The sequence below is a fragment of the Brachycentrus maculatus genome, unplaced genomic scaffold (assembly GCF_059751285.1).
Source record: "Brachycentrus maculatus isolate JH-2025_06_01 unplaced genomic scaffold, ASM5975128v1 h1tg001358l, whole genome shotgun sequence".
NCBI classification, from domain to species: Eukaryota; Metazoa; Arthropoda; class Insecta; order Trichoptera; family Brachycentridae; genus Brachycentrus; species Brachycentrus maculatus.
In genome coordinates this window covers 1-13,529 of record NW_028282013.1, presented here as the reverse complement: position 1 = coordinate 13,529, position 13,529 = coordinate 1, and the positions used below count along the sequence as shown (strand labels likewise).

At 35.6% G+C, this 13,529-nt stretch overlaps 1 protein-coding gene and 1 pseudogene across 1 annotated transcript; one reads left to right on the top strand and one right to left on the bottom strand.

Annotated features, from left to right (window-relative positions):
* Positions 1-2,611: 2,611 nt before the first annotated feature.
* LOC148299086 (large ribosomal subunit protein eL36 pseudogene) lies at positions 2,612-2,969 on the bottom strand (annotated as a pseudogene).
* Positions 2,970-6,283: 3,314 nt separating this feature from the next.
* On the top strand, positions 6,284-13,035 carry LOC148299085 (uncharacterized; the record flags this gene model as incomplete). Its single annotated transcript, XM_088276389.1, is given in 4 exon segments — positions 6,284-6,317; positions 8,112-8,255; positions 9,816-10,060; positions 11,797-13,035. Coding segments are annotated over 4 exon segments (1,662 nt in total), but the record flags the coding sequence as incomplete, so codon positions are not given.
* Positions 13,036-13,529: the final 494 nt, after the last annotated feature.

Below are 13,529 nucleotides of genomic sequence, written 5' to 3'. Positions count from 1 at the left end.
GAAAAATACTCAAACAAAAAAAGATAAAGAAAATCAATCCAATAACAAAAGCAGAGCCTCGAAAACAAACTAAATCGAATAGAAAGATAAAAATAAGGGCTCGACTCGAGTCTCCACAAAAAGAAACATGAGTTGAAATATTTGAAGGGTGTCCGATAGCGGTACATGGAGGATATTCGCAATGTAGTTAATTTTTCACTCGTAGAAAATATAGAGAAGTAAAAAACATCACCAAGAACTCTAATATTTCCGCATGAAGTCCGATTAAGCAAAAAGGACCCATCAACAAAATAAACAATCTGCTTTCTAATCGAAACTTCTTGAGAATAAAAACAAAAGCGATTAAATTAGGGAACAACTGGAGTAAATAAGAAGAAGCAAAGTATTCAACCAAAACAAACTGTCAATCTTCTATGAAATAAAAGCCAAATAACTCGAATAGTAGAAGAAGTACTCACAAAGCAAGGTTAATAAGTTCTTCCGCAAAAAGAATAAATTCCTTCTCACTAGCTATCGATCAATGATCAAAGATGAGCAGTTTCAGGTTGAAAAATCCCTAGAAGAAATTGACTACATGCAGTCCAAGACAATGATGTTAGAGAATAAGGTGCAGCGGAAGTCTACTGTGCTTAAGTCTATTGAAGATTAAATTGATAGGTATAGGACTGTTAGTGTCGATTTGAAGGATTTGAAAACTGCGATGCTTGGAAGTTTCAATAGTCGGGTGACTGGGCTTAGTGGCATGAGTTAGTTTAGCAACCAAAATACATTACTAACTGACAAATCTGAAAAAAAAAAGAACAAACACAAAAGGAGACAGCTGAAGGCCAACAGCAATAAATTATAATAGGACAACAACAATTAAGAACAAATGACGACAATAAATAAAAAGTAATATCTTCCATCTCTAAAAAACTCAAAACAATAACAATAATAACAACCTGAAATGAACGACCAATAAATTAGCAAAACCATCGAATAGAACATCCAAATATCCAACAAAGTAAATAACACTCCCACTATACAGATTATTAAATCTTGAACAAATATTCTCCGAACAAATAAATAAAGCTAAATAATACATTGAATGATTATTTAATTTTATATTGTAATCTACATTATTATACATCGAATTCAAATAATAAATAGAACAATCATCATGGGACAACAATATTGCTGTGAAACCCAGAAGTTTGATAAATAATTGGTCTTGAACTTTGATGTATATTGCTAAATATTTAGAATCTGACCACGAAGGATCCAATTTAAGCTTCGACTACGCGCAATTCAAGGCAATTATTGGCAGCAAATATGTTGCTTTCGAGAAGAGGATATGAAGATGGCACTGATGGAGATTTTATGACATAGGAACCTAGGCTAACCTAGGCTGCATACAATAGGCTTGAATCTTTGCGTATTTCATTCATTAATTTTAGAGCCATTGAACATGCATTAGGATGATCTTTTAATAAGAGGGAACTACGAGCATTCTTTCTTTCAGTTTAGAAGGACTGGAATCACTTATGTAGGTGAATGGAAGGTATTCTTACACTTATTTTAGGATAAAGTGCCAAATGGACGTGGCAAAAACTACTACCCAAATGGAGGAGTTTATGAGGGAGGATTTATCGATGGAATTCCGCATGTCTATGGAAGATTCATCATGCCAAAAGGCGACTATTATGAGGGATAAATCAAATTCGGAAGGGCAAATGGAAACGGAATCTTCGAAAGCTAAGGTTCAAAGTACAAAGGCGAATTCAAGGATAATATGAGGCACGGCAAGGGGGAGTAAGCAACAGATAAAGACTATTACTTCTCAGGCGAATTTGAATATGGATAGAAGAAAAGTGGCATTCTCAAATATAATGGTAATATATTTACAGGAGATTTTCTCGATGGCGAGTATCATGGAAAAGGAACATTGCTTACCTCCGAAGGATTTTATCAGGGTGATTTCAAGGAAGGAGAACAATCGGGATATGGGTAGTTCAAATGGAAAGATGAATCGGCCTATCGTGGAAATTATTACAAAGGAGCAAGGTAGGGATTCGGTGAATATTTTAATGGCAAGAATAAGAGCATTTCCAAAGGAATTTGGAAGAAAGGTGTTCTGAATGGAGAGGGACAGTATATTTAGCCAACTGGAGCAACTCACAAGGTAATTTGGCAGGCAGGAAAGATATCTGCCATCATTGGAAGTTGATAATCACATATTCTATTTTCTATTAGTGAAGTATCACCTATCTTACAAAAAAGGCAATAAGACATTAAATAAATCAGCTTATGAGCCTCAAATGAGTCTCTTTCGATAAGATTATCAATTAATTTTAGTTAATTTCATAAACGTATCAATTTATATTTGAATTTTTTCTGGAATTTTCGCAATATTCTTCCTCTTCATTTATTTACTCTCTTTGAAAGTCTCTTTTTCACTTCACGAATATCATAGATCATTTTTTAGTATTCTTTGCTTTTATCACATCAGTTCGAGACAATACATAGCTGACCCCTCCTTCATCAATTACAGTTGTTTGAAATCGAAGGAGTATAAGAATAAATACGTCGGATAATTATGGCCTTTCATAAGTATGGATAATGATAGTTCGAGTGCACTTTGCCTATGAATAATCCAATTCAAATAATCATTTCTTCTTCTGTTGAGCCCTGAGGAGATTCATCAAGTTCTCTCTTTTGATCTTAGCCCTCTTGTGGGTTCCCAAAGCTTTCTTGGCCACTTTTAATGCCTTTTTGGTATCTTTCAAACTTCCTGCCTTGAGGAGCTCGATGATCCTCTTCTCGTAGGTCGACACTCCACTCACTTCACTAATTACTTGCCGGATAGTTCTGGTTCTTTTTCCAATCCTTCCCTTTAAGCTGCTTGGTTTGGCTGTCTTGCTCTGAATTCTGGTGGTTGAATGGCCCTTATTTTTGCCCACCGCGATGTTGGTCGCCTGTGCCTTAACCATTGATAACTATAAATATTATCAATACCCAATAAATATATTAAATTAATATATTTCACAAATTCACATTATATTTAATCCATATCTCAATCATTATTTCATGGATATCAATTCCTATTATAGCATTACTATTTCATGGTTGGTAATTAATTTAAATTCTATATAGGAGTTGTACTCGCACATTTCTTTGTCTGTTTTTAGTTTGGCTGTATCCATTCAGTAGGGATATTTATTTATGGATCAGATAGAGATGAAGATGATGTAGGTTGATATTAACACTGATCGGAAATGCATTTAAAATAATAATTATCAGTGTATTAATTGTTTCTATAAAATTCCATGGCTGATTAATGCACCCCCATGTATCTGCAGCAACAAATCCCTGATCAAAATACCCATGAATAGCTTGGAAATTAACTGACCAAAAGTGTATACATTGACATCATCGACTCTGTCATTTGCAATCAAATGAGCACCGATGTAGTCAGTAACCAAGTCGAGCATTAACAGTGCCAATAAAAAACAATGCAGAGGGAAAGTAACACTGCGATGGCTGATTATAAATTGCAGAGTTGTATGACCATTGCGACTCCCTGCCAAAGTCAAGGCTCATAGACTTACATCTAAAAAAATTAAGTTGAGGTGTAAAGGTAGAAATTCAATAATGCGAACAACTAAATTAAGGAGTAATCTTTCTTTGAGTTTTTGGATGTGTAGGTCCCTTATGTTGGGGATTTCAGTCAGGCTAAGAATTGCTTTGTGGAGATTTCGAAAGAAATGTAAGCTTGTGATATGATAATGTAGGAATTTGGCAGTTTCCAGGGATGCTTAGAATATATTGACAGTGAAGGAAGCCAGCCAGCATGTTTTAAGGAGCATTTTGCTGAAATGCTTCCCCGTGCCATTCTAAAGGACAGTCTATCAGCTCTAATGGCATAAAAAAGCCCACCAGAAGTGCTCCCGAATCAAGATGGTGCTGGTGGCTGGAGTAAGCAATTAGTAATATGCTAGAAATAGCTCGAATTCGAGTTCTTCTGCAAGAAATTTCTCCTAATGCTTTGGCAGAATAAGCTTGTGGTTCTCTAAATAGAAGATTTAATCCGCATTGCATGCGAAACCTATCGAAGCCATATCCAAGACGAAATGAATTACTGCGCCAAAGCCTTTGATGAACTATCGCTGAAGAAACTTGAGAACCCGTAAATATTTTAGGTCTGGTGCGAGCTGTTCATGAAGAATGTTAAATCCATTTAGGAACGCCTGAAAGGTTTCATAGTAAATTCATAAGCTTTTACTTATGATGTTAAACTTGGAGCTTACTGGATACAAAAGACAGTCTTCTAGTACTGCAAAGTCTACAGCTTCTACGAGAAGGTTGCCGCCGAGAAGATAACCAATTTCAAGAAGAAAAGCCAACAAATTCGGCAACAAATTGCTATAAACAAAGCATTCAAATATCTGGAGTTAGAAATGAACCCGGAATCAGCCGACCAATCTCTCGCAGATCTGCATAGCAGCAATGAAACAAAGTATCCTTTTGGAATATCGACTGTTTACTTGAATAAGTTATGCCATATGTTGAGCCCGATTGAAAATCTGACAATTTTAAGAGAATTCTAATGCGAAATGTCAAAAGATTACCATCAGTATAAGAAAATGAAGAACATGAACAACATGGATGAATAAATCTTCGACATGGATAGCCAGCTCCCAGTCACAATATTCTGTGTGTTGATGTCGAATAATTTGAAGTTCATTTCGATCGTTGATTCCTTGAATGACTATTATCAGTCCTAAGATAACTTCGGTACTTAAAACAGGATTCTAACTGCTCTCAGGGTAATTGTATCAGATAATTATAGGCAAGTGTAGATTTTATCAAAAATTAGTGGAATCTCGCGGAATAGAAATGATATTTACGTCAGTTAAATGCATCCAGTTTATTCGACAGTCTCAAATATCTATCATAATGTTTATTATTATTATCTTATTTTGTATTGTATGTGACTATATATAGTATTATCCTTAATTAATAATGTTTGTAAATTTGATTTGTATGCAGTTTCAGATTTCGAGTAAAATTATACACTTATGTAAGGCAGTCCATAATTAAATTATAGTTATTTGAGCGTAGATCTTCAGTATCAGGATTATAATTACATTTGATACATTTAAAATAATTGCATACACTGTTTAAATATCGCATATAATTTAAATTAAAGAAGTTATATATTATAATATTGCATATGCTCAACGTCGAAAATAAACAAATCAAATCCATTGAAGATTACAGGCATAACATTAAGCTCTTGAAATATCATCTCAAAAAATAATAAAAGATCAACTAGAAATTGAAATATTAATAAGCCAAAGCCAGGCGGAACGATAAAAATCCAAACCATGAAGGAAATAAGAATAAAACTTACTCGCTTAGTGATACTGTTAAGGCAGTGTCACAAAAACTAAAAGGAATGGGATTAGTCCTCTAAGATCTATTCAGAATGGCAGACAGTAGTTATGAAGGGTAAATCACAAAGTAGGAGTTTATGAAGGTTGCTTTTAGGCTGCGGACCAACCTTGAGGAGTCATTGTTTACTGAGATGTTTTATGCCATCGATACATCCCTCGATGGACAAGTTTCTGAGGTCGAGTTCAATTAGTTTTCGATTGCCTATGGTGGCTGTACAAAAACCAAATAAATCAGGAAGTTCGAAACTAAAACTAAAAGCAAATTGGGGAATTTAATCACGAAGAAGTATGGGTCACTTTAGAACTTTTTGCAAGCAATGGCAAATCCAATTCCTTTGAATACATTTCAGAAATAACTCAAAAGTTTGGGGCTTTCAGATAATTAGACGATGCTCATGATGAAAACATTTGATTCTTCCTTTTAGGGATCTGTCAGCCATAAAACTTTGCTCGCATTGATGGAAAAGGTTCAATTCAAATCCGATAAAGAGCAGAAAGAATAATAATATGAAAAGGGAATGAAATAATTGTGTGCATATTGGAGAGATCACAAGCTCAACCCAATAGTCATATTCGAGTAGGCCGATGTCGATGGAGTTGAGGGAGTATCCGTTTTTTAATTAGAAAATGCTTTTAAGAAATTAGTCCCAGGAGAAACAAATTTCCAAATTAAAAAATGGGTTTCAATGATTAACTTTAACAATGACAACGTAATCACAAAGTAATAGTTTCTGAATTCGATTCGAAGTTTCTATTCGTTGAATCAAATGAGTAAATTTTCATCTGAGTATGCAAAACTGCACCCTTAACTCTCTCTCGAATAAAAAACAGAGAATATTGAATAAATAATGAGGCAGCTCAGCATTAAAATCGAGGATTCAGGTATGACTAAAAAGCAAACATTCGATTTCATTGATTTCAACAAAAACAAATTACTCAGCAAATAATAAATGGTCGAGGGCCTGAAAAGAATGGGAATTGAAATTAACTTTGTGGGAAGAGTTGTTTCTGTGTTCGATCGAGATTCTTCAGGGGAAATTAGTATTGAGGAGTGGCTTAGAGTTCTTGGTGAAGATGTTTAGGCCAGTGATGTAGAGATACCCAGCGATTTATAAAAGGAAAATGCTAAGCAAGGGAATAAGCCAAAGCCAAAAACAATTGCAAAAAACAAAGAAACAAAGAAGCCTGAAGTTAAAAACAAATAATAGCCACAGAATAAGACAATCAAAAATAAACCTGAAACACCCAATAAAAACCCTAATATCACGAATAAGCTATCTATTGAGAAAAAGAAGCCAGAATCTCCTAGAGAAAACACAAAAGACAAAACAATTAATAACAATGGAATCAATTCAAAACAGTTTAAATAAGATGAAAACCAAAATTCGACAATTAAATAAAAAAACGTCCCCAAACCAATAAAATAGACTTAAAAGAAAGAAGCAGACAAAAAATAGTTATATAAGAAAGAAGCGGACAAAAAATCGTTGGACAAGAAAGAAGCGGATAAAAAGAAAATAAATCAAAAAGAATAAAAGTCAGCATTAAAAGAATCTAAAAAATAACCCAAAAAATAGATCAAATCGACAAAAAAATAAAGCAAACCTCTTGAGCCAAAGTCTTAATCCGATCATGAATAAGAAATATAAGACTCCAACACAGATTTAATTTAATAAAAAATTGCTCAATCCTATAAAAAGACTAAAAAAGCAATTCTTAAATAGTTTGAGTATTACGATAAGCAACAAAAAGGAAAATTAAAATTGCAATAATTCAACGATGCAATGACCAAGCTCTGCAAGAAGGCCAACGTTTAAGCGACCGAGATGCAAGTTAAATAAATATTTATGAAATATTGTGTTTCAGGTTCTTATATTTAATATAGGACCTGGCTCGATGAAATCAAAGAAACATATGCGCAATAAATTTAATCAGGGCCCGAATAGTCAGAAGAATCAAGCTCGTAAAAAGAAGAACCATCGAAGCCAAACTCACCTTAAAAAATAATAAAAAAGAAGTAAAACTCAACAAAGTAGAAGCCAAAATAAGAAAAGATAATCGAAGAGAAGAAGCCGAAATAATAAAAGATAATCGAAGAGAAGAAGCCGATATAAGTAAAGAAGAAATAGAAATAATCGACATAAAACCATTAGAAAAGAGGATCTCAACTGCCAGAATTTAAATAGCTTTCAAAAGTGATATTATAAGATGGAAAAATATCAAATACAGGATATAAGCTTGTAAACTATATCGACAACGATACAAACAACATAAAATTAATGAGAGATAATTTGGTGGAAAAGGCGAAAAAGCTCAAAGAAAAAGGATAAAAATTTAAAGATAAGAATTTTCCGCCAGAGTTAAAATCATTGATAAACGTGAATGTTGCAAACAATCAAATTCGGGATTGCAAAAAAATTGAGTGGCAGCATTACAGCAAAATATTTGAAAAGCCTCAACTGTTTGCTGGGCATGTCGAACCATCAGATATCATTCAAGGAAGTCTTGGGCATTGCTATTTCTTGTGCGGACTTACTTGTTTATCTGAGTATGCGAACATGATCGAGAGATTGTTCTAATACTATGACATGGATTTTGGATATTTTTTGGTTTGGCTATGTATTGATGGTGATTGGAAACTGATCGAGCTTGACGGCTATATCCCTGTCATTTCAGGGGAGCCAACTTTCAGTAAAACTAAGGAACAAGAACTTTGGGTCTTGCTGTTGGAAAAGGCTTATGCAAAATCCTATGGTGATTACAACAATATTGTTGGAGGTGTGCCTACTCATGCGATCAAGGATTTGAGTGGAGCTCCAGGTAAGATGTATCGCCTGAAAGCCAACGAGAATGGCCCACCTGTCTAAGTCGATAAAATTTGGCGAAAATTAATGGAGGCGAATAAACATCAGCTTATGATGTCCGCAGGATCTGATTAAGGTAAGGGTGAAATTGTGGATGGAAAAGCTGAAGCCGTTTCAATTCGAGGCATTGTTCATGGCCATGCATATGCCATTTTGGATTGCCAATAAATTCAAGATGAAAGAATAGTTCAATTAAGAAACCCATGGGGGCAAACTTAATGGAATGGGGATTGGTCTGATAAATCTCCAAAGTGGACTAATTAGATGAAAAAAAAACTTAAATATACTGCCTTTGAAAACGACGGCATATTTTGGCTTCCTTTTCAATAGCTCTGCAAAAATTTCGCGAGTGTTGGGATAAATATGCTGCATCCGAATTATTATTATGATTAGTGCAAACAAAAAAACATACGATCATTGGCAGTAAAACTGCGGACATAACAATTTCGTAACGGATTCATTATGGCGACTCAGAAAAGCTACAAGCACAAAAATTTGCCTATTAATACTCCATATGTATTGGTTTAAATGCTTGGGTTTGTGGTTTCCAAAGAGGGTTAAGTTTTATTCAAAATGCCCATAGAACGTGAGTTGTATAATTCCGAATGTTGGGTTTCATTTGAGAATCTTGATAAATATCCAGCAGGCTCGGAGGCAATCACACTAATCACGTTGTAAGGCTCTGCTGATATCACTGTAGGTTATTTCGGAGATAAGAAAATAGAGTTAGAGATAGAGAATGATTTCATGGATTATCTATAAAAATATGCTTTTTCCGATAATGAAAAAGCTCAGAAACTATCACCCACGCTGAATGCGTGGTATTCTGAAGCTGCAGGAGTTGCATTTTTATGTTTCCAAAACATATCAAGTCAGTAGATAAGCCTCGCCATCAATATCACATCGCCCTAGAATTTACAAATACTCCAGCCAACCACAAAATCAAACAAAAAGACCCTCAAACCAAAAGAAAAGTACAGCATTCGAGGCAAGATAATCGAAAAAAAGAAATCATATGGCTTCAAATAATAAATCAGCTTCTTACAATGATATTCTCGAAACCAACCATGCATAATTATATAACATAATTGTTTATGCGCCTATAATAATATAATGATAAATAACAGTCTATTTCACCATGACCATAATAAAATATAGTATAACTTAAAATCAGCCAAATTTAAATATTGAATTTGAGAGATGTTCAGAGGATCGACATATTCCATCGAAACCGACAAAGACATGATAAATAATTCAGATCTAATCGAAGAAGATATAAAGATTGCGCTGGTGGGCATCTCCGAAGTGGGCAAATCAAGCATGCTCAATTGCATTGAAGTATTGTTTATCCAATTACCAGAATGAGACATTCAATGAGAATATTAATCATACCAAGTAATTCCAACTCGTATTTCCTGTTTAATCATATTGTAGAGATTCAAGAAGCTGAGGATTAACAACATTGTGATTCAGCTCAAAATTGTAATCATTTGTTTATAGAAGTGGGATGGCGCAGGGGACCGGATGCTGGAGTATATTGGTAATGGCAAGCTATCCGGGATCGATGGGTTTATCGAGGTTTTCGATCTTAGTGATCGCCAATCTTTCCATCAGCTCGAGAGCATCCACGAAGAAATCAAGAAGCAATGTGAAAGGAAGGGCAAAGGAGTCTTAGCAATACTAGTCGGGAACAAGGCCGACCTCGTTGAAAGCAGTCCGGATTATGGCTCTGATTCGAAAATGATCCATTATATGGCAGATGTATTTGCAATCACAAATAGAAATTCGCACGATCCCAAGATATGCTCTACCTGAAGGCCTCTGCGAGAGACAATCGGTTTGTCAAGGATGCTTTCATCGAGCTTATCAAACTGGCCCTCAAGGAAAGAAAGCGAGGGATAACCTCTCGAGTTTTATAAACATAATAGGAAATTGTAACTCCCACAAAGACATACAAATGCCCAACCTGTTCTTGCTCTCTTTGTAATATATTTTGATCCAATTTCATACATCTCAATCTAATATAATAACTTACATGAAGCTCACTCGAATTAATAGCTCTTCAGTCTCTAGATTGTAGCATGAAGGAGTTTTCATTGTGTAGGTTAGGTTGTATATATAGCAGAATTAGTTGGAATTAATATATGGTTGTTAGGGGTAAATTGGATCTTTGGCTATTCAATTGTTTATTGAGATTGACAAAGTGTCAAAAGTGTCAAGAGCAAAAGTCAAACTATGCCAAAGATAATCAGAAAGTCCATGATACTGAAGTCAAGAACATAAAAGCCATACTTTGAGTACAGATAAGATGAGCTCATCCGTTAAAACTCAGCAGATGCATTAGCAAAGGTATTGTATTTTTCAATTGATCCATTGATGAAGGTCTGGCTGGCTGGGGCTGTCACCAATTTCCATAAGGCTGAAATTGGTGCTATTTTTAATTGTTTCGGGTTGGCGCAGATAATTGAAGAGAATTAATCATACAAAATGGGGACATACTTGTTTGGGAATGTTGGCACTACGAACTACGCCATCATCGATGAAAGGGCACAAAAAGAGTGTTTCCCAGTTCCATAATAGCTAGTGAAAATGTATAAATAGGAAAACTTCCTATATTTAATAAACAATGGCCTGGCGGCCTATGCGGGCTACGAAATACTGTCTCCATAGCCATCAGCAAATGTGATAGTTTCCACAGCAAGTGGAGCAACAGGCTTACTAGTCTGCCAACTATTGCAAAAGAAAGGCCATCGAGTCATCGGATTGACCTCAAGGACCAAGTTGTCATTCATGGAGAAATATGCGGACATTGTGGTCAACTATCAGAATAGGAATTAACTGTAAAAGGTCTTAGATGAGAATAAATTCAAGTACTACTTCGATAATGTTGGAGAGTGGCTGCTCGATCTGGTGTTAACTAAGATAGAGAAGAATGGGAGGATTGCTTTATGTGGAGCATCTTCACATTATGATTCCTATGGGGGTGGGGGTATCCAAAACTGTTCTACCATTATATTCAAGAGGTTGAAAATTGAGGGATTGACCTTTGCAAGCAAAGTGCCCAAAATCTATGAGATATTTTAGGAGTATAAAGGTGTTGATTTGCACACAAAGGTGATCAATATGCAATAGTTTCCAAGTAAGTTCGTGGAGTTGATAACAGAGGGGAGTTCAATAATCGGAAAGATCATCGTAAAAGCAGATATTTGATTAAAAATGATATACAATACAAAATTCTCATATTTATTAAGACATTGAAAATATTGAAATTAAAACAAGCTCATTCGATTGCTAAGCTTTCTTTTAAAGCGTATCAGATCTTCACTTTGATAATTCCTATAGAGCCGATATAATAGCACATCACTATTGCTGGTATAAAAGAAATACACAATAAATACAAATAATTGATTACTTTGCTTTTATAATATAAATTTGATTAAGTAATAGTAGCCATGGAACAAGCAGACAACTATCTAACAAAGTAACAGATTGACTAGTTCAACGAAAAATCTAAAATTCTCAAACCACAGTATTATGAAGATATCCCACATCTTACCCCGAATTCTCCACAAGTTATCAGTCGTCAGGCGACTCTCAATATCGGCACAATTGGCCATGTTGCCCATGGTAAGTCGACTGTTGTTAAAGCCATCTCAGGAGTCTAGACCGTCAGATTCAGGCAGGAGAAAGTCAGAAATATCACAATTAGATTGGGTTACGCGAATGCAAAGATATTTAAATGCCCAAAGTGTCCTGCCCCCTAGTGCTTCACATCTTACCCTAGTTCGAAAGAAGATGCACCTCTCTGCATGAATAAAGGATGCAAGGAAACTCTATCACTGCTGAGACATGTTTCGTTCTGCGATTGCCCAGGCCATGATATCTTCTTGTCAACAATGTTAACAGGAGCAGCTGTGATGGACGCCGCAATGCTTCTAGTCGCTGCCAATGTCGACTGCCCTCAACCCCAAACCGCTGAGCATTTAGTAGCACTCTAGATAATGAAACTAGATTACATGATAATCCTCCAAAACAAAATCGACATCGTATTCAAAGACCATCAACAAACAAAGAACAACTACAAACAAATAAAATAATTCATGAAAGACACAAGATGCAAGAATGCGCCAATTATCCCAATTTCAGCTCAGCAGAAATACAATATCGATGCCATTCTCTAAGCTATATGTTAAATACCTGTGCCTGCTCGCAAGTTGGAAGTCCCACCCAAAATGATCATCATTCGTAGTTTTGACGTCAATAAGCCAGGATCTGAAATCAGTGAGCTAGTCGGGGGCGTTGTTGGAGGAAGTATCTTGCAGGGGGTTTTAAAAATTGGAATGTAAGTGTAAATTCGACCTGGAACCCTAAAGAAAGATGTCAAGAATAATCTCATTTGCACTCCGATCAGGACTCGAATTGTCTCATTACTGGCTTAAAATAATGATTTGTTGTATGCCGTGCCAGGGGGACTCATCGGCGTCGGACTCATGATTGACCCGAGTATGACCCGTAACGACCAAATGGTTGGAAATGTGCTGGGAGCAGTCGGCCATCTCCCCGACATATACACCGAAATAGATATAAAATTCCACTTAATGAGAACTCTCTTGGGCGTTAAAAAGTAAGGTTAAGGCAAACAAGTGATAAAAATCAAAAAGTTGGCAGTAGACGAGGTTCTCAAATTCAATGTCGGATCCACAGAAACCCCTGGAAAAATCATAAAAGTTATAGATGTAAGCATAAATTATAATTAAGGATATCATAAAGGTTAGCTTGAATCTGCCAATTTGCACGAGTCTTGGCGAAAATGTGGCATTCAGTCGGCGATTCGAAAAGAAGTATAGGCTCATAGGGTATGGAGAAATCAAGGCAGGAAAGAAGTTAGATCTATGAGTTCGAATGATAACAGTGTCAGACACATACATATATATAGCATAGGAATTATCGATGCATATATACAAACTATACAGAATATACAAACTATACAGAATATACAAACTATACAGAATATACAGAATATACAAAATATACAAAATATACAAAATATACGGCATATATGAATGATAATTATATTTAAAGCGATTATGAAATTATCTTGGTTGGCAATTATATAGTTAAACCTTAGGGATTGGGCAAGAACTTGGGGTTGGGGTTGGGGTTGGGGTTGGGGTTGGGGTTGGGGTTGGGGTTGGGGTTGGGGTTGGGGTTGGGAGGGTTGGGGTTGGGA